Source organism: Mustela lutreola, chromosome 8 (assembly GCF_030435805.1).
Source record: "Mustela lutreola isolate mMusLut2 chromosome 8, mMusLut2.pri, whole genome shotgun sequence".
NCBI classification, from domain to species: domain Eukaryota; kingdom Metazoa; phylum Chordata; class Mammalia; order Carnivora; family Mustelidae; genus Mustela; species Mustela lutreola.
The window spans coordinates 151,435,038-151,456,069 of record NC_081297.1 but is presented as its reverse complement, the minus strand read 5'-3'; the positions used below and the strand labels follow the sequence as shown (position 1 = coordinate 151,456,069).

The window sequence follows — 21,032 nt, the reverse complement described above, 5'->3', positions numbered from 1 at the left end:
CTGAAGAAACATTAGCAGCTTTCAAAGGGGCTGGGAGCGGGATAAAAGGCCTTGGGGGGCAACATGGCGGCTGCAGCAGGGTGCGGCAGGAGAGTAAGCCCTCGGAGTTCTTACCCCACGGGAAACGCGTCTTTCTTCTACTATTATTGGATCCATACTGAGAAGATGGATATCACCTGAACCTACAGCGGTGATGACTTCACAACGGATGTTGGTCAAATCCTCCTGCTGTAGGCCTTGAAGGCTCCCAGCAGTAGGGGTCGGTCATGGCTCAGGAGCACAGGAGGGAGCTGTCATGATCCCAGGTCTGGGATTGAGCCCTGCATGGGGCTCCCCGCTCAGCCGTGAGTCTGCCTGTCCCTCTGACCCTCCCCTTCTCATTCTCTCGCTCTCAAATAAATAAATAAAATCTTAAAAATAATAATGAAACAATAAATAAACTTTAAAAAAAGTTTGTTGGTTTTGTGTGCGGAGCTTCTCTTGGCATCAGGGTGCACTGGGTGCACCTGCTGCGGAGGCCACAAGTGTGAAGCTGCCACAGCCACTGATGAAGACTTACAGAAACTGTGGTTACTGTATTTCAGAGTTTTCTTACCTCTTGTGCTGTGACCCAACTAACATCAAAAGTGTATTTGAAAGGCTTCACAATTTTCATTCTCCTAAAGCAAATCCAAAACTCTGGGGGATACTTGTTACACCGCATAGAGCAGACGTGACCACTGGGACACGCCAGCAGCAGGCCGAGCCAGAGACCAAGGCCGCCCGCCAGTCACAACAGCGGGTGAGGACACTTCTTCTCCAGACCTCTGGGCGGCTGCCCCAACGAGCGGGACAGAACCAGAAACAAATCCCTCTGCCTGACCAGAGGGACAGAGCACTGTTGGAAGAAGAATCAAAGGAGCTGAAGCTCTGATTTAAAACTGGTTTGGGGGCGCCAGGGTGGCTCAGTGGGTTAAGCCTCTGCCTTCAGCTCAGGTCGTGGTCCCTGGGTCCTGGGATCGAGCCCTTGGTCGGGCTCTCTGCTCAGTGCGGAGCCTGCTTCCCTTCCCGACACCCCCGCCTGCCTCTTTACCTATCTGTGATTTCTGTCTGTCAAATAAATAAATAAAAATCTTTAAAAAAAAAAAAAACTGGTTTGGGCCTGGGGAAGGTTGAAACAATCCAGTTTTCCGTTGTGGTGTTCCCGAGTCTGTCAGAACTTGGCACTGGTGTGAGAAGCACAGCCACCCGGAGGACTATGCCTCAAACTCGTGTGGAAATACTGTGGGGCAAGTGCTCTCCCTCTATTCCCTCTCTTTCTGGTGAGCTGACTAAACAAACTGTATAAATTTGAAATGAAATGGTCTTAAGAGAAATTGTTCAAATTTCTCATAATTTTGAACCAAAGTCATTACATTAAAAGTCTTATAGTAACAGTTTTTCCTTTAACAGAAACGAAACAATACAAACATGAGTTTTCTAATTACACTATGATTAAGCTTAGTTCTATAGTCATAACTGTGCACAAAGCATTTTTTTTAAAGATTTTATTTATTTATCTGACAGACAGAGATCACAAGTAGGCAGAGAGGCAGGCAGAGAGAGAGGGGGAAGCAGGCTCCCCGCTGAGCAGAGAGCCCGATGCAGAGCTCGATGCCCAGGACCCTGAGATCATGACCTGAGCTGAAAGTAGAGGCTTAACCCACTGAGCCACCCAGGCACCCCCACAACACATTTTTTTAAAAGGCATGTAAGTGTTGTGAAATTGTAGAGTTAGTTCGGGAAATTATTCATGAAATTGGCAAAAAAGTGGACTGTTCCCCAATCACTGTGGCAAAGTGCCATTGTTTCATCATAGATCTAAATTCACAAATTAGAGTATTTGAAATAGGCTGTTTTAGCATTTGCCATTTATTTTTTTAAGCTTTATTTGAGAGAGAGAACACACACGTGAGCATGGGGCAGGGGGAGGGGCAGAGGGAGGACAGATTCTCAAGCAGACTTCCCACTGAGTGGGGGATGCCGGGCTCCGTAGGGGGCTTGACGTGGGGCTCGACACCCACGCTGAAACCGAGAGTCAGACAGCAACCCACTGATCCACCCAGGCACCCCCAGCATTTGAGGGTTAAAACAGCGTGAGAGCATGTCCTTCTGCACCTCTGTGAAAGATACAGTAGTCCAGTTCTGATGTTCACGGAACAGACCGAGAGTGGCAGCACTCCTGGTTTTGTTCTTGTCACACTCAGTGCCGTCTCAGGGTCTGGCTGGACAGAGCAGGGTTCCTGCCTTGAGTGTGAATTAGGTATTTGCAGACACCTAAAGACAATGTTTTCAAACTCCATGCGTGCCTCCTCTCTACATCACATGGATTTGCTGATTTAAGAAAAAATCTAAGAAGTTCTGCATCTATTCAAAAGTCCAACTTTTGCATTAGTTTTTACAAGTAGATTCCTTTATCAAATGAAGTAATGCTGATTTTACTACGAAACAGGTATTAATGAATCACTAACCCTAAGGGCCGGTTTACTCGACCTTTTTGTGGCCTCTATAGAACTTGCCATCACTTGAGTTCAGCTTATCATCCTCAGTGGGGAAAAACATTTTGGAAGGTCACTTCCAGTGGATTCTGCGGTCTTCCGCACAAGACCCAACCGAGGAGCGCTACTGGGTCTTTTTCGAGAGCATCCCACCGTACGTCAGTCACAGAGCACCCCGGCGCCTGCGGCATGGTTAGGAGGCAGCAATCACAGGCCTCAGACAGAACCACAGTAAACAACTTACCTAGAGGGGATAGCAGTGGTTTTAGAGAACTTGTTTCCTTTAAAAAGAACAATGTAAAGTTTGAAATGACTGGAATGCTCTTTAAACCTCAGTGTGTTGCAGCTGTTGGCTAATATTTGAACTCAAAGGATCCAAACATAATCCTCAAATTATTGTATTTCCATTATTATTAATTTTTTAAAGAATTTATTTATTTATTCAACAGAGAGAAATCACAAGTAGAGAGGCAGAGAGAGAGGAGGCAGCAGGCTCCCCACTGAGCCCAGAGCCCGACTCGGGGCTTGATCCCAGGAGCCTGAGATCTTGACCCGAGCTGAAGGCAGAGGCTTTAACCCACTGAGCCACCCAGGCGCCCCTCATTATTATTAATTTGTTCCTTACTTTCTTTCTTTTTTTTTAAGATTTTATTTATTTATTTATTTAACACAGAGAGAGAGATCACAAGCAGGCAGAGAGGCAGACAGAGAAAGAGGAGGAAGCAGACTCCCCGCTGAGCAGAGAGCCCGATGCGGGGCTTGATCCCAGAACCCTGGGATCATGACCCGAGCTGAAGGCAGCGGCTCTAACCCACTGAGCCCCCCAGGTGCCCCTGTTCCTTACTTTCTTATAGACAATCTCGCCTCGTTGGGGAATAGCTAACTGTATGCAGAGGGCCACTTCTCTGCACACATCTCTTTTCAAAGACTTTGCACTGAAGAAATGTGTAGAATTTTTTGTTTTATTCTATTTTAGGAATGTTGATTGTAATTTTGGAAACCCCCTATATTCTACAAAGCAGTCTGAACAATGCCATGGATATGGAAAATATGTACATTGGGTGTGAGTACCTGGAGCTTCCGTGGCTGGAGAATGGAGTGGAGCGGAGGTGCTCGGACAGCCCATTCCTCATCGCTAAAGCCACGTCACCGTGACCACACTGACTTCACAATGCCCACTCTCTGCGCAGAACAGTTCGACTGCCTTCATCTAATGCAACACTCACATCGTCTTCATCAAGGAAACGTTACTGAAGTTTGGATTCTTATCTCAGAAATTTAAAAATCCAAAACTAAGGGGCACCAGCTCAGTGGGTTGAGTGACTGCCTTCAGCTCAGGTCATGATCCTGGAGTTCCAGGATCGAGACCCGCATCGGGCCCCCTGCTCAGCTGGGGGTCTGCTTCTCCCTCTGCCCTTCCCCCTGCTCATGCTCTCTCTATCCCCCACCATTCTCTCTCTCAAATAAAATCTTTTTTAAAAATCCAAATTAACAAATCTTATATTCCCGACGCATTATAGTCTAAAGAATCATGTAAGCCTAGTCACACTCCTGAGTCTGTCCGGGCATGTATTTGGCATGATTTGGGCACAGTGGCACACATCTGCCCAGCAAGGTCAGGTCAGCGATATAGCTCAGCCAGCCAGGAGAGACATGTGCTGGCCGGCTGGTCCCGCCCCTGGGTTCTGCAATGTCACTCCACATCTTTCTGAAAATATCATGGATGTGAATGAATTCTCACTGAGTGTGCAGATCAAAACTGGAATTTTCTAGAGCTTTGGGGAAAAGGAAAGAATTCGTGGAGCAAGATCAAAGCATATGTTGGAAGTAAATGAATCATGAAGGTCAAGGTGGCGGCCCAGGGTGCTTCTTGTGACAGGCAGAACTATCAGTCACCCTAAAAGTGGATGGTAGACTGACTGTGGGCAAGGTGTTGATTTGTGTTAATTTGGGGATTTTAGTATCTTTTTAAAAAGTAATCTCTACAATGCAACGTGGGGCTCAAACTCAGGACCCCAAGATCAAGTCACACACTCAACTGAGCCAGCCACGCATCCTGAGAATTTTGTTTTGAATATCAAGTTTGCTGTTTGGGTGCAGTGACTTCAGCAGACAGAAAAGCTCTGGGAGTTTGGAGACTCTGAAGTATCTTCGGAGAGGATAGACCTAGCTTAGTGGAGAATTTGGTCTATGACTTTTGCTATCGGTATGTCTTTCAGATGTTTCTCATGCTTGAAAAATCCAAAAAATTCATTTGGATGAATTTAATTTTATGCTTTTTTCTACCTCCTCCTTTCCCTAGGTGCCCTTCCACATTTTGTACTATCGAAAGGTAGCTCCCTACTACCCAATGATAAGTTTTAACTATATTCATTTAGAATCCTTTAAATGTTTATAAACTACACTTGTGGATAAAAATCCCACACACAGGGGCGCCCGGATGGCTCAGTGGGTTGAGCTTCTGCCTTCAGCTCAGGTCATGCTCTCAGGGTCCTGGGGTCCCTGTTTGGCGGGAAACCTGCTTCTCCCTCTACCCCTCCTGCTCCCCCTGCTCATGCTTGCTTGTGCTCTCTTACTCTCAAAATTTTTAAATGTTTTTAAGTTAAATTAAGGCAAAAAGACAGGGCACACCAAGTGTCAGCAAGGGGCTGAAGGAGCTGGAACTCTCAGATACTGCTGACGGGTTCAGGAGTGTTGGAACCACCTTGAGAACACATTCCGGCAGCTTTTAAAAGTGCTCACCACACACCCACCCTAACCCTGCAGGTAGGCACCCTTAGCCAGGAAATGTGAAAGCATGTGCCCACACAGAGACTTCTGTCCAAATATTCATCGTTGCTTTATTTCTAGTGGCCTAAAACTGGGAACAGTCTGAAGTCCCTCGGCCGGGGGGCAGAAACACACACTATGGGGCCGGCACACTGGGGAGCACTCGGTGGCAGCGAGGACCGGGACACATTGCCACGTGGATGTGCTGACCGCAGCGAGTGAAAGAAGCCAGATAAAAAGAGCACTTGCTGTATGATTTTGCTTATTAAAAAAAAAAATTGTAAGTGCAAACGGATACACAGTGAGAGCAGCAGCGCAGAAGTTGCTGGGCCAGGGAGGGCCGGGGCCGGAGGGACAACAGAGACAGACACAAGGGAGCCTGCGGTGCGTTCACATGTCAAAACTTCCAGCTGCCGTGTGACCCACCATTCCACTGAGAACTTGCCCAACTGTAGAGACCAGAAGCAGGTCACTGATGACTCTTCACCAAGAATATAGTTTCTGCAGAAAGCTCCATTAGGTCAAGTTCTGTTTCTTGATCAGTTTTCTACACATCAAAGATGAGCTACCTCCATTTTTTTCCACTTCCATTTACAACATACTAAAATTATATTCATTGGGACCAGTTTTTTCCATGCACATATAAGATTTCTCATATTGGGAGCTTGGTCCATTAAACGTCTACCTTTAGCTCAGGACATGATCCGAGCATCCAGGGATCAAGTCCCTCATCAGTCTCCCTGCTGGGTGGAGGGGCTGCTTCTCCCCTCCCTCTATGTCTTCTCTCTGCTCATGTGCTCCCTCTCTCTCTCTCTCTCTCTCTCTCTCTCTCTCAAATATGTAAATAAATCTTTAAAAAAAAGATTTCTTATGTTGATCAAATTCACAATTAGAGCTTGTGCCTACACACATCCTAGGTCTGTTATTCCCAAATGCTCAGGAATCAGGGTGTTATCACGTGCACAAGTTTAGCCACTGTCAAATCATTTTGTTACTGTTCTTAGCAGTAAATTGTGAATTCTGATCTTTAAAAAGAATACTTAATATTGCCTAAGCCGTCCCACAAGGGAACAGGGAGCATATCCCTCAGTTGCCCAGTGCCCCTGGGTGCCGGCTCATTGCACAGCCTGTCCAGTTTTGCCCCGCTCCTCCTGTCTCCATGTGCAGCAGTGTCTGCCCCAGGACCTGGAAGCCGTCTTCACGGTTAGACTATGCACAGGGATATGAAGGCAGAGCAGAGTCTCACTTTACTTGTCAACTTCACTCATAATTTTAAAATGAAAATTAGAACATCAATTAGTGTTGCAAAAGCCGGTGAATTTGATACAAACCAGTACTGGCTCGTATGTAGCGAAATGGGTGTGCTGAGGGAAAGCGAAGGGGGACTTAGCCTGGAACAGCTAAGTTAGCTGGAACAGTGCCAGGGGAACTGGTTCTGGATCCTGGGAGGCTCTGAAGAGCAGGGATGAGCGAAAGCCGCCCCTGGTACTGCAGCTCCCCCAGATGTGTCCTCCCCAGCCTGAGCACACCTGGTCCCGCCATTGCCAAGCAAGCCTTGGGCACATGAAGGGTGAGAGGCGGCCCTGGGCTGCTGCCCTGCTTCTGCTCCGTGGACCATATGGCCGAGAGTGTGGTTTCTGTGTCACTCTGGGACTGCCGCGGAGTGTTGTTCAGTGTTTCGATGGTAACTGGTGTCCAACACCGGGGTACAAAGCTTATATACCCAGCAGGGAGATTAAGAAATGGACTTTAGAAGAGAAAGACCAAAGCCAGCAAAAGGAATCACAGACATGCCAACTCTAATCTTAGCAATGTTGGCTCTTAGCCAAGGCAGAGAGAATCTGGTTTTTAATATAATCAAATGTTGCGACCCTACAGAGCTCTGGGCCACCCAGATCAATGTGCAAGCCCTCCTAGGTAGCCTAAGCATCCCAGGGGTTGTAAGTACACAGACGGTGTGCCCCCGAGCTCCCCTGTTGAAGTATAAGGTCACCCAGCGTCTCGTCACCCATTGGCTCTAAGTTAGAGCCCACATCTGTGAGCATTTATAGTGTGTCCCACTCTGACACCTTCTCATCTGTCCTATTTCATTGTCACACAACCCTCTGGCCATATTCCCAAGGCCACACGGCTGATGGAGGGCCAAGCAAGGGTTTGTTCGAACTCTTGCAGACTGATGAATCCCGAAAAGAGATTCCTGGCCGCTTCAGCAGCCGCTGTTGCAGCCCCAGCAGGAAAAGGACGGAGCCCTTGTTCCTCCTCGCCCGGAGACCCTCCCTCCTGCCCCTGCACCCTCTGCCGTCCATCTTTGCCAACGGAGCCCAGGCCCGTCGTGCAGCTGAAGCCCACGCAGGGTGGGCTGGTGGGCAGGCATGACTGGTTGATCCTGCAGCAGCTGCCGGGAGCCCGGGGATTCCTTTCCCGGGCCTGCCGTCCTTCATCATCTGACAGCTAATCCAGGGTGCAGGCTTGATCTAGGCCCTGACCAGAGTGGGAAGCTGGCCTGAGCCCATAGAGACCACTTTCTCAGGAACTCACAAACGGGCATGGGCAGCTCTGGTTGAGGGCTGACTTGGGCCTGGGGTCAGCCACACGGAATGAGCGTCAGATGGCCACGTTACACCCCACTGGGGTCACTCTTCCAGTGGACGCAGACCCACACCCCACCTTCGGAGTCTGCTCACCTCCCGGGAGACCTTGCAGGCCCACCCGCCCTGATTTAATCTGCAGAGACTGACCTGGCCTGCCGCCCGAGATCACCTTGTTCCAACTTCAAAACCCAAGGGTTAGGAAACCACAAATGCCAAGGACATCTAAGCCGTTCCCCCTCATTGGAGGCTGACAGAGGGTGGACGGACTTGCTGGGGGAGGGTTCGGTTGCGTCGGGGAGGGCAGGGAGGAAGAAGTCCAGAAAGCATGTCTTTGTGGATATATATTTTTTCTATCTTTATATTTAGATTTAGATTTATTTATTTCATCTTTGTTTTCTTGAGAGTTAAGGGCTCACTGGATCTGTTGGGAGTGGCGTCAGGTCAGGAGGTGGCCGTCAGTTCGGGGAGATCTGTGGTCTCCATTTCGTAATACCCCTTCGCGCTAGAAAAGGTCTTCCCCTTCAAGATCTCTATGAGTTGCTGTAGTCGCTTGGCGAAAGAAAGTACTTGGGGAGGTCTAGTGACAGGGGGCGGTGCAGGGGGCGGTGGGGGTGGGGGTGGGGCCGGGAGTTTGGGTCGAGGTCCAGGTCGAGGTTGAGATGCAGGGGGGCTGGGGGGAGGTGGCCGAGGAGGGCGCTGGAAGTACCAAGGGGGGCGAGCAGAGGGGTGGGCAGAGGGGAGTTTAGCCGGGGGTGCCTGAGAAGTCGAATGGAAAGGGGTGGGCAGCTGGGCCATGTGCAAGGCATTAGAGCCGATCTTGGAAGCGATCCAGCTCAGATAGGGCCAGGTGGCTGTGTAGACTCCGGGGCGCTTAGCTCGGGCACAGCCTACCCCCCAGCTTGTGATTCCCACGACCACATAGGTGTTTGCCACGTTGTCTCTGCACATGAGAGGCCCGCCGCTGTCCCCCTGCCCGGAAGGACACAGAAGTCACTCTCTGTCTGAGCCACTCTCTCCTGCCCAGGAGGGCCATAGGCCCTGGAAGGACAGTGTCTGCAGTCACATGGCTTCTGGCTGCCCTGAACCCAAGTGGCAGTGGTAACCCTGGGGTTAGTACCAACAGCTTCGGGTGGATGCAAGAAGGGTCTCCTTGCAGAGAGGAGACGAGAAAGGCGACCCGCGTGTCCACGCATGAGGCTGTGCACCCGCAGGCGTGTGTGGGCGAGCGGACTTGCAGGGTTCGTGTTCTGGAGAGGGGAGATTAGCCTTTTCTCGGGGGTGCTATTCGGGCGGCATGAGCTCTGTGTTATGACGGGGTACAGCTCTCGGGGTGTGACCGGCTCTGGGTAGGGACAGCAGGCGGCCCCTCCCATCCTCACTGCGACAAGAGGGGACCGGGGAAAGGGTCACTGAAGCAGGGACCTGGAGGCGGAGAGCTCCGGGATTCACAAAGAGGTGTGGGCAGGGCACAGGGCGCCCGAGGGAAAGTTACCTGGCAGGTGTCGATCTTGCCTTCAGGGTACCCCGCACACACGTTGGTCGAACGAATGCGCCCGTTGTACCACTGGGTGGAGTTACACAGGTCGAGGTCGATGAGGTTCACTCGTGCCTCCTGCAGTGTCGGGGTGACCCTGTAGACTACAGCCGGGCAGCTCGGTGGTCAGCGATCACAGAAACCACATTCTGGGAGAGCCCAGCCCCCTCTCCCCATGGAACCCCATGATCCTGACGTGCTCTGTGAACCCTCAAGTCCATGAAAGCCAGTGTCCTCCCCCCCACCCCGCCTCCCCTCAGATGGCGTCTGAAGGGTGTGGGGGGAGGGGGAGGGATGTGCAGGTGTGGGGGGCTGGGGGGTGGCCAGGGCCTGGAGGCTGAGCAGATTGGCTGAAGGAATGCATGCTGCGTCGCCTCATTTACGCCCCACAGTGACCCCCTGTGCTAAGCACTGTGACTTGCCTGTCCTCCAATCCGGAGCTTGGAGCACCACGCGCCCAAACATCTGGTAGGGTTGTGGTGTGGCTTGGATCTGGACCACACAAATCCAGGACTCACGTTTTGTTCCCCCGTAGCACGGCTGTGAGTCACCCACCCTGCTTGCTATCCCCCGTTAGGACCCCTCTGCTCAGCTCTGGAGGGGATCCGCTGGAGGTGGGCAGACGAGTCCCTCCCCGTGTGCCTCCCATCCGTTTTGAAATTAGAGAAGAGAAGGAGGGGCAGGACTGCCTCCACACACTGGACCTGTCGGGGCGTGGGCTTCGGAAGATCCGAACATTCCTTTACAGCCCCAGAGGCCCGTCACTGCCTTCGGTTAAGAAAGGCCCAGCCTAGGCTCTGCCTCCATCAGCCAACCTCGCACCCGGCTGCAGGGGCAGCTGTCCCCTCCTCATCAAGTGGCCAACCCCAGGCAAAAGGGTCCTACCACAGCCTGGGAGGCAGGAGGGGGGTGGCGGATTGTGCTTGGAACATGGCAGTGGGGGCCAAGCAGGACCAAAGTGGATGGAGCTAGGCACCCGCAGGCACCCTGTAAACGGCTGACTGTGTGTTTCTCTGCTTCGACTGTCTCCAGTGCCCTGAGCTCAGCCGTCCGCATCACCCAAGAGGCGGCCAGTTTTGTCTTTGCACGGCCCCCAAGACAGGGGTGACACGGAAATTAGCACCGCAACAAGCCTGGTTGTTTACCGTGGACCTGTTAGATCTATGTAAGAGACAGACGGCGGGGAAGAGAACAGGGTTTTCTCAATCCCAGCCCCTTTAGGTGTTGGGTGACAAACGCGAAGAAGTCCACAAGAACTTGAACTTCAGTAGAAAAAGAGGACTAGCCCAGAAGCATGTGGGCTCGAGGAGAAAGCAGAAAAAGGAGGGTCTGCAGGAATGTCACAGAAGTTTGGAGGCTGGGGATTTCCTTAAGATGTGTCCTTTGCAGTGGGGGATGTCTTCACCAGAAGATGCTAGAAATCTGTTAAGTTGAGGAGGTTCTAGAGCAAAAGAGGCCTTGTGCTATGTCCAGGACGTAGGTGAGAGCCTGGAACCCTTTGGAGCAGTAAGACAGCCAAGGTGGCGGTAGTAATAGGACTGTAGACGGGAACCCTGAGACCAGCTCTCCGGGGACTACAAGACCCCGGGACACTGTGCACATGTTGGGAAGGGCGGGCAGAGCAGGGCAGGCTGGGGGTGGGACAAGAAGAATGTTCTAGAGGCTGTGGCAGGGCCAGGAGGCTGACAGCCCAGTCTGGGGAGGGAAGGGCCAACAGAACCCAGTGAGAACAGAGTTGCCCGGGAGGAGAAGCACCCCCGTCAGCCTTGAGAGCAGGGAAGAAGAGCTACCGGCAGCATCCTGAACCACCAGGGTTTCATGGCCGAAAAGGCTGAGTTTTGAACCTCAAGTGACTAAAGTGCCTTGAATAAGGAACCCTCGGTTTTCCACTATCAAGGGACAGAAGAGCCAACCTCGCACCCGGCTGCAGGAGCAGCTGTCCCCTCCTCATCAAGTGGCCAACCCCAGGCAAAAGGGTCCTACAGACTCTCTCCTCATCCCCAGCGTGACTGGGTGACATCTGGAAGGCCTAGCCAAACTCTTGCTGCCCACAGCTGACCTCCAAAAAAACCTGTCCCTTCTCTCCAGAGAAAACGAGGTCGCTCGGGTGGGGAGGGCAGTTTCTGACATCGCAACCCCCCAGGGGTGGGGACCCCAGGTTCACTGAGGTCAGGAGAGCTGGGCTCTGGGGTCTCAGAGCTCAGAGACCATGTGACATGGCCCTTCCACTCATAGAGAGAGAAACGGATGTTGGCAGGGGCACGGCCCTCGGCCACAAAACCCCATGGAGAGCTCTTCTTCAACTGTTGTTTCAGGTGACAGTACCCCATTTCCAGAAGGTAACAACTGGGGATCCAGCTCCAGATACAGCCACAGCCCGACCCCATTCTACAAGTGCCCAGGGTCCCCTGTGCCTGTGTGCACCCTTCCCTCCGGCGACGGCACGAGCCATCCGTGGTGAGGCAGTGGATAGGGCACCCGGCCGCCAGCTTCTCTGGCTATAAAAGGGGACAGTGCCCTGCACTCTGGCGGCCATCCCCACAGGGCCCATATTCGGCCCTGCACCTCAGAGACCACTGAGGAAAGGACCAGCCCTGCCCCCACCCCTGTGCGAGCCCCTCCGGTACTCACCTTTCTCTTTCAAGAACCCCCAGCCAGCCACCCAGCAGACCTGGGGAATTCTAGGTGGGCCCGCCCTAAACTGGGGCAGGCAGCCCGTTCCGATGAACTGCCCGCAGGGGACCGGCGGGGTGATCTTCATGAGGGCGATGTCGTTGTGCTCCAAACTGGGGACGTATTTCTCATGAATGACGATTTTCTCAACGTATCTCTCCTGCTGAGGCGGCTTCGCCGGCTTGTCGTTCCCGTACACAATTTCGCTCGCTCCAAAGATCAGCCTCCAGTCATACACCTTCCTGTGGGCACAGAGGCAGGCCTGGTCACCTCCGAAAGGACGGGCTCGACGGAACCCTCCTGTGGCCGTGACCCTCAGAGCCCTCCCCCAGCAAGGGTCTGGGCCCACCCACACATTGTCCGCTCGCCCCAAGGCCCAGGGCCCCAGGACAAAGTGTGCAGAGGGCCCTGGGGAAGGTCCCTTTCTGAAGACCTCCCTCCGGGCACTCCCACACCTACTTTTTGGAGACAAAGCAGTGGGCGGCAGTAAGCAGCCAGTGGGAGTTCAGCAAGGTGCCTCCGCACGCGTGGTACCTCCGGTGGTTGTGGGACGTGAAGACCTGCAGGCTGACCATCCAGGGCCAGGCCCCGATGGTCGTATCCTGCCCTCCGACGACACGGCCACTCCCCTGTGAGCTCTGCCTGAAGCGCAACCCACAGGGGCCACTGAGGAGAGACCGGGAGCACAGTTCAAACCAGGGAGGGGCGCAGCCCGTTCTCACACCTGCGCAACGGTGGGGGGGGAGCGGCTGGGCCAAGTGGGGCAGCCCGGAGAGGGGAGGGCAGGAGGGGCTGCTGAGGGGACACGCTGGGGGCAGCCAGGCTGGCTGGAAGCTGCAGGCTCCAGGAAATGGCTCTGAGGAGTGTGATTTCTGGGGTCTCGTGGGTGGAGCCACAGGCGAGGCAAGAGGGGCCGGAGGAAGCAGAACCGATGACAGGGCCCTAGAAGCACCGGAGATCCCCAGGCAGGGCGGAGGCCAGATGGGGAGGCGAGAGGTACTGGCTTGGGGCCTTTAGGGCCAGTTGTGGGTGGGAGACTCAGGGAAGGGCCGCAGGCACCCTGGGGCCTCAGGGTGGGGCCGGAGGGTGGCGGGAGGAGGCCGGCCCTGGGGGCGACCAGCAGGGGTCCGGGGATGGGAGTCCTGGGAGCCAGGGGGCGGCCACAATAGTTCGGAGGGTACCTCAGGGGCTGTCGGAGTCTAAGGGGGAGGGGGCCCTAGAAGACGCCACGACAGTACCCTGGGGTCTTTGGGGTCAGCCACAGGTGGGGGCACCGCAGTATCTGTGGGAAGAAAGGGGCTTCTAAAAATTAGGACTTGATGGTCTGAGGCAGTGAGGTCAGGGTAAGGACAGGGCCCCCCGTCTGCGCTGTGAGAGGCAGAGGAGCCCAGGGTCAGCCCTGGGGCCTCCGGGCGGAAGCAGCTGGGAGCAGGGATGGTCTGAGTTGGGGATGTGGGTCACACCTGTGAGACCCAGGGCACCACCCAGGCCCAAGCTTGGCCAGGTGGGGCCTGCTCCTCAGAAGACACTGTCTCTGCCCCCCGAGGGGTCGCTGGCACTTACTCACACGTGGCGTTCTCTTTGGCAACCGCGGACACTGCCAAGAGCAGCAGAGCGGCAGTTGGCAGCATCCTAACCACGCTCCTGCCCCAGCCTGGCCCGGAAGCCTAGTGACCTCACAGAGCTCTGAGGCCTGCGGGCCAATCAGCCGGGCTGCTCCCCTCCCCCCAGGAGTCAGGACGGGCAGGAGCCCTTGAGCTTAACTGGTCCAGGCTGAAACAAGATCCCAGCTTTCGGGAAAGACCCCTTCCCACCCCAAGGGGCATGGGGCTCCTTCCAGCCCCACCCTCTGTCCCAAGGCCAAGACCGTCGTCACTCCTAGTCACCCTTCGAAGGTCCCCGAGGATCTGAGGTTCCAATTTCGTACAAGGTCTGCCCCGCTTGGGCAAGCTGTGACCACAGTTCCTGTTCCAGATCGTGGGCTGGGGGGCGGCTCTGTTCCCCTGTGTCGAGATGGCAGAGCCTGTCAGGGGTCACGGGTGTCAGGCTCACCAGATTAATCGATCCTTCACACTGCGTGGGGCAGGTTGTCTTTCCCTACGTTCCAAGTACGTGGTATCAGCACAATTTTCCAGGAGCCACTTTGAATTTCTCTCATTCAGGACTACAAAGCTCACCCTTCTCTTCATGGCTGAGTGTCGCAGGATCTGGTGTTTCCTGCCTGAGTGTCTCCAAGTCTCCTCTCCGGGACCTCCATGCAGCACGCTGCGTCCCTACACTTCAGGGTCAGGAATTCTCATCACCGTCACATGAGTACCCTGAGGTTTCACTTCCTCTGATCCTCAGAGGCAGCATCTCCCCCACGGGGGAAGACAAACGCTCGCCTCACACACCCGCAGCTCACGAGGATCCCCCCTCCTTCAAGACTGGGAGGAAGTCCCCTCCCCCACCCGAGTGTAGGTTCTCCACTAGACCATCTGAGCAGTGAAAGGTGGTCCCTCGCCTACCTGCGTGTCAGGACACCTCGCAGCTTCTTCCTGAGTGTTCAGAGTTTTCCGGTTGTCAGATGCCTTCATTCCTCTGCTACCTTCTCGCACCAAATGTCATACCGCCTCATCTCCCATAGCATTCAGGAGGTCACGTCCTCCTCAACTGAACATTCATGGGGTCTTGTGTGTCTTTACCTGGGCACCAGGAACTACCACCTCCTTTTCCTGAATCTGAGGGTGTCTCTTTTCTCCCATCTCAAGGCCAAAGGCCTCATCTCTACCACCTCAGTGTCACTCTGTGGCCTCTTCTCTACCAGAGAACGCGGAGATTGTCTGTCCCCTACCTGAAGGCCAGGAGCTGCATCTCTCCTGTGGGAGGGCACGGAGGCTTCCTCAGCCACACTGACGTGCCAGGAATTCTCATGCCCCCACCTGGCTGCTGGAAGTCGTCTGCCCCTTACGTGAGTACAGTCTCCCTCCCTGCCTAAGAGTCATGAGCTTTTATCTTCTCTACCTGAACATCACAAGGTCTCCTTTACTCGGGAAATGTCTGACAATCTCATCCCAGCTCCCTGATTGTCTGAAGGTTTCTATCTCCTTCCTGGGGATCTTGAGGTCTTATCTCCCCTACTTGAGGATTGCGAAATCTTCCCTCTCCCATCTGAGTGTAAGGAGGTCTCCGTGCCCTCCCTGAGTGTTCCTGCTTTGTCTCCTCCCCCTGAGTGTCGGGAGATGCTCTCACCTCTTCTGCTAGATCTGGAGTTTCCATCTCTGGTCTCTTAGGGACAAGGGGTCTTCTCTTCCCGCCCTGCAGGCCAGGTGTTTGCAGTTCTTCAACTCCATTGTCAGGCCTTTTATTTCCTCTCCATGATACTCCATGAGTGTCCCCATGTCTCCTCTAGGCCAGAAGATCTTGCCTCGCCTGTTATGGGGTGCCGGGTGCCGGGTGCCGACAGTGCTGATGCCACTCAGTCCATGTTTGCTCAGTGACCTCTCTCGGGGCTGTGTGTTCCAGGCCCTGTGGAGACTGACATAACCCTTAGAAATGCCTGCAGAGGCCAGGATGAGGGGAGGCTTGTTTGGGCCTTCCAGGAATCTCTCAGACATGGCCTCGTCTTTCCCACTGAGGCTGGGTGGCGGCACGAGATCTAATTACAGTAGCTGTCACTTAGGGGCATGCATGTCCTCTGGGCTGCATGTGAGCCCTTGGCTCTCACTGCAGTGCCCTTCTACGAGTCCTGTTGCTCTGTGAAATCTGTGGGCTAAGGTCTGGAGAGTAACCCTGCGGCCGCTGCAGACCTTCCTCCATCGGGACACCTGCCAGGGAGTCACCTGAACAAAATTGTTCCGATGGCGTGGAGTGGCCTGCTGGGACTTCCCGTCTCCAAGTGACTTCTCTGTTTGGGGAACCCCTTCCTGTCCCTCCTCTGCCTTCTAACACGGGGCCAGGACATCTTCTCTTTGCTTGGTAGGGAGAGGCAAGGCCGGGGGGTTACGAGTTTTGGTATGTTGCTCCCATTCCTGCCAAGCAGCAAGCTGGGTTGCACCTACATGAACGTAACTGGGCCTCAGTAACCTCCCCTTGGGGGGGGTCTCACGGCTTTTACCACTTCTCCCTGCTCAGCGGGGAGCCTGCTTCTCCCTCTGCCTCTGCTGCTCCCCTGCTTGTGTTTGCTCTCTCTCTCTCGCTCTCTCTCAAATAAACAAAATCGTCAAAAAAATTTTAAAAAGAAAGAAAATATTTTAAGTTTCAAGATGAAAACAGCACCTAGTTTTTTCAAAACACTTGGGGTCACGCGATGACGCAGTGGAAGACCCAATGCCTGGCTTCTAAAAGGCAAGTACTGTCTGACCCCACAGAGTAACACTCACTTCTGGTTCTAGAAAGGGCTGCTGGTCACAGTACCTGTCCCTGTGGCCACAGGATAGGCACACGGTCCCCCAGGTTTAATTTTGTCCTTGACCCTAATGGAAGAAGCAAATGTCTCAAATACGAGTGTTCCAAAGCCCAAGCGAGAAAGGTAGGAAATTGCCAGACAAGTAAGACTATAGGGACAGAGGGTACAGTCCCAGGGGCTACTAGGGGCTTGACTCAGGCCCAGGCAAAGCTCCCATCACAGGGAGCAGGATGAAGGGTTCCCCACCCCATGCCCCTCCCCCCACCTCCCTCCCTGCCCTCTGCCATTCCCACCCCATATGCCCTCCTGCTTACCCCAGCCTACTTCCTGCTCTTCACTTCCAAACCCTACCCCCGCCCACCGGACTAGTCCAACTCCCACCGCATCTTTCCTCACACTAATCCCTCACCCCTCTCCAGAGAGGTCCTCTGCAGAGCAGACACCGTGTCCAGCCAGCCAGCCCAAGTTGTCCACAGGACCTCAGACAGGGGTGGCTGGGGTGAGGGAGGGTTAGGGCTACAGCCTCTGCTCCAGGCCTGAGGAAGAGCGTTGGTGAGTTTCTTGGGGGCCCCAAAAGGACATCCCGAGGCCAAGAGGAGACCTTTGCCCTGAGTGAGAATGTCTTTGCCCCAAAGTGTTTGGGGCTGCAACTCCCCAGCCCTGAACCTACACTTTCCTCTGCCACATCTTCTCTCAAGGGGTGTGTGCATGTGTGTGCACGCACGAAGGGTCTGACTCCCCTTCTGAGGGGAGGGGCATATTCATCTTCTCCCCCAAATCTCTTGGGAGTCAGAGTGGGTGTTGCCGTGTCCCCGGAAGGCTGCCTCTGCCCTTGCTCTTACTTTCTTCTGTCGGAAGCTGTGCTTACCCCAAGCTCGGACCCAGCCCCAGAGCGACTTAGGGCTCCTTGTGCAGCTCTGAGGATAACAGCCCCCACCCCCAGCAGAGGCTTAGGTCCAGAGCAAGTCGGGGTCCTGCCTCCACCCCTACACTGAGAGCCCCTTGCCCAGATCCCAGATTCCTGACTTCCTTCATGGCCTCTTGTTAGATGACCACAGTTTCTAACTTGAAAGTGAAACTTAAAAATTTGAAAAAATTGGAAATTTGAAGTTGTGGGGCTTTCTAGACAAATGGCAAATCTCTCAGGGTCCAAGCCTCACAGGCCCTTCCCCACTCCCTCCCAGGCCTTCCGGACCTGGCTCACACCCTCAAAGCCCCTCTGCTGCCCCCACGTCTTCTCAGTGAAGACACGGGAGTTCATGCCTCTTCTACCCACTTTGCTCCCTCTGGGATCTTCACACTTTCCCGTGGTGTCTCCCACTGGCCCCACGCCTGACCCAGCAATAGCCCGTCAAGGTCCACATTTATCACCGTGTCCTATCCGCACCCCCCCCCCCCCCGCCTTCTGACCGGTGCCTGATGTGTCTTCTGCGGGGGGGTGGGGGGCAGCCGCGCCCGCCCTCCCTCAGCTCCCATGGGGCCTCCTGAGCCCACTCTGCAGGAGAACACCCACCACTGGCCACACTGTGACTCCTCCTCCCACCCACTGAGATGCCTCTGCCCTTCCTGTGGGCGGAGCACTCCCCACCATGTGCCACAGCAGACTTGCCACAGGGCTGGGGGGGGGGGTGGCAGGTGGAGGCTCCTGAGACGGTCAGCTCGGAGGGGAGAAGGAAAGCCTGAACAACAGCAGGAGCCATGGGGGCAGGACAGCTGGGACAGACAAGAGAGGGTTCAAAGACAGGAGCCACAGGACTCAGAAACAAAGGGACATGGCGGGGGAGGGGTTGCAGCAGGGGTCACAGAGGACAGACAACCAGACTTCTAGCCCAGGCCAGCTCCTTGGTGAGCTGGTAAACAGACGGAGAAACCTCCCAGGACCAAGCCCAGGCTGGGGTCCTGCAACAGTACCAGATGAGACGAGAAGCGGAGCGTGTGGCCATGGAGACCGGCAAGGACACCGGGTCAGAGGTCTGAGAGTTACCAGCGCCCAGGCGTGGATACTTGTGACAAGATTCGTCAAAGGAACAGCAGTTTGTGCTCCTAAGAATTCCTCAAACAGGCAACTGAAAAAGTTTCATTTCTTATAAATTTATTACATAATAATATTATAATAATTATTAATAATAATAATATAAGAAACATAGATCTCTGTGGGGTGTATCACAACATCAGGGTCAGGAGGCCTCAGGACTGGAGTAGGGGTGAAATCCCCTGGATGGAACTCCATACAAAAGGAGGGTGAAGCGGAACTGACCCTGTAAAGTTAAAAACCCAAATTGAACGGAACCAAAAACCCACAGGTGAGTGTGAGACCGAGTGTGTATGTGGCAGTCTGTTACAGTGACTGCTGCCGTGTGTGTGACCTGGTCTGTTGGTGAAGGGGTTACTGGGTGTGACTCTGCCCAGGGAATGGGGCCGGTGGGCCAGGGCGGGGCGGGCGGGCACAGACCGGCGTGCCAGGCCCCTGGGCTGTGAAAACTTCAGTTTTCTGTGTTTTTTTTTTTTTTATTAAAAAAAGCTAGAAATATAAACAGAAACTTGTGAGTGACGTGGATGGAGCTTAATCCAGACTCCAAACCCTAGGTTTAAAAACGTCCCAGGGCCCCCCCACCCCACAGATCATTGCTGAGTGTGAGGAGTCACAGTAAGGGGGGCTGGGGTGTCCTCTGGGGTCTTTGCCTCTCCCCAGGGCCTGCAGTGGCCTGACTCTAGGGGTCCTCTATGATCCCCCCAGAAGCCCAAGGTTGGGGGGGGCATTGCCTCCAAGGGCCCCTGGGAGCCTGTCGCAGCAGCAGAGCTTCACCAGGGAGGCGGCTCTGGAAGGACAGGCTGGGCAAACAGCAGGTCCTAGGGTGCCTCTGACTTTCTTTGGAAGTGGGGATGTGCTTCCATGGCACACACCCATACGCGCACCCCGCCCACACTGCTGGAGACCCCCCCAGGTCCGGAGTAGCCCCGGGACCGCGCTCCAATCAGGCACACACAGGGCTCCCATGCACTCAGCCGCACCCAGAGCTTCACACGCTCGCTCATGTGCGCACACACACAGGGCAGGAACAGGAGACTTTGGGGTCTGAGGCAGGGAGGCTTCTCTGCTGTGGTTGCCCAACAGCGTGGGGAGGAGGCTAGATCCCTCCTGGGAAGGGGCCACGTGAGGGACTTGGCTGGGGGGCGGATGCCAGGGCTCTGCCCCTCCCCAGGGCAATGGTCACCCAGGTCACCTGACCTTGCTAGTGCCCAGCAGGACTCTGCTGCCTGCCGCCCCTCCTCGCAGCACCTGAAGGGTCGGTGGGGCACACTATAGCTCAGCGATGGGAGAGGGCCAAGCCATGGGCCCCAGGGTGGGCTACTAGGACCCTGGCCAACCCCAGACCAGCTGGAGCGTCCCCCGCCCCACGTGGGGTGGCAGTGGCAGTGAGGGGCCAGAGATGGAAGACTGGGCAGCAACAGCGGAACCAGTGGGGGGCTGTAGGGGGGGGAAGGGAAGCTATTAAGGACAGAGATATTTGTTCCTTTTCTCGTTCCAAATATAGGGTGGATTAAAATATGCAAAACAGGGGGGCTCCTAGGCCCCCAACCGAGAACCCCAAGTCTCCCCCCTCCCCCCGAGTCACCAAGGTGTGTCCTGACCTCGCATGCTGGACTAGGTCCCCCCCTCTGGGAAAGTAGCCACCAGAAGCTGTGCGGGAGATGGTCAGGCCGGAGCACCCCACCCCCAACCCTCTCCCGCTCCAGCCCCCCTGGCCCTCGCCCTTCCTGACCGTGTGCTGGGTGGGACTCGCCGGCCGGGGAGGGCACTAAGCAATGTACAGGGCAAGTCTCCGAGCAACAGCAAACAGGACGATTCATGCAACATTCCTGGCCCGGGCGCCGTTGTGGGGGGCGGGCCGAGCCCGCGGCCCGGGGGTCGGGGTGGGGGGCCCTGCCGGCAGGGCGCGGCTGGGGCGTGGGGAGGGGGCGTCAGCTGCCGTCCAGCTGCCTGAGCGCGCGCTCGATGTTCATGCGGTGGCCCACGCGCGTGACGCCCAGCTCCACGAAGTCGTCCTTGGTGAGCGCCGGCAGGTGCGCGCCCTCGATTTCGTGGTCCTCGAAGCGGTCGCGGTGCTCGCCCAGGTGGATGCTCTCCAGCCAGTCGCCCACGTCGAACTTGCTCCAGAGCTGCAGCGGCTTTTGTTGGAAGGGCCGGCGCGGGCCGGGGGCCCCGGGGCCGGGGCCGGGGCCGGGCGCTGGCGAGGGCAGCGGCGACGGCGAGGGCGAGCGGCTGCGTGCGCTCACGCTGCGCACCACAAAACGCACCTCCTTCGGCTCGTGCGGGATGGAGAGGCTGGACGACTTGAGGATGGTGGGAGGTGTGAGGCCGAAGGGCCGCCCCGCGCCCCCCGCGCCCGCCCCCAGCCCCTCCACCCGCTCCAGCGACGCGGGCTTCACTGGGCTCGGGGCGCGGCGCGCCACGGGGTAGCGGCCGCCGGGCCGCACCGGGTAGGAGGCCCCGCCGCCCGGGCCCCCGGGGCTGCGCTGCGCTGAGATGGTGCTCAGCTCACCGAGGCTGCTGAAGAGCC

At 55.4% G+C, this 21,032-nt stretch overlaps 2 protein-coding genes across 5 annotated transcripts in view; both read right to left on the bottom strand.

The window, feature by feature from the left end:
* Positions 1 to 8,191: 8,191 nt before the first annotated feature.
* Positions 8,192 to 13,917, bottom strand: ACR (acrosin). 2 transcript variants are annotated; one of them, XM_059187425.1, is made up of 6 exons: positions 13,647 to 13,738; positions 13,322 to 13,365; positions 12,543 to 12,749; positions 12,042 to 12,325; positions 9,369 to 9,514; positions 8,192 to 8,845 (listed from the first exon to the last, which is right to left on the bottom strand). In XM_059187425.1, exons 3-6 carry the CDS (start codon positions 12,656 to 12,658, stop codon positions 8,318 to 8,320), a joined length of 1,074 nt encoding a protein of 357 aa, XP_059043408.1. In that variant the 5' UTR covers positions 12,659 to 12,749; positions 13,322 to 13,365; positions 13,647 to 13,738; the 3' UTR covers positions 8,192 to 8,317. The 2 variants fall into 2 exon arrangements, with proteins under 2 accessions (XP_059043408.1, XP_059043407.1); XM_059187424.1 differs by lacking the exon at positions 13,322 to 13,365 and having other exon boundaries at positions 8,193 to 8,845; positions 13,647 to 13,917.
* Positions 13,918 to 18,545: 4,628 nt separating this feature from the next.
* SHANK3 (SH3 and multiple ankyrin repeat domains 3) overlaps positions 18,546 to 21,032 on the bottom strand; it is a 51,528-nt gene continuing 49,041 nt past the window's right edge. For 2 of the 3 annotated variants that reach the window (XM_059187420.1, XM_059187421.1), the window contains one exon: positions 18,546 to 21,031. In XM_059187420.1, coding sequence (XP_059043403.1) covers positions 20,434 to 21,031 — 598 coding nt within the window. In that variant the 3' untranslated portion in view covers positions 18,546 to 20,433. The remainder of the gene's footprint in view (position 21,032) is intronic. The other variant, XM_059187423.1, reaches the window with a different exon arrangement.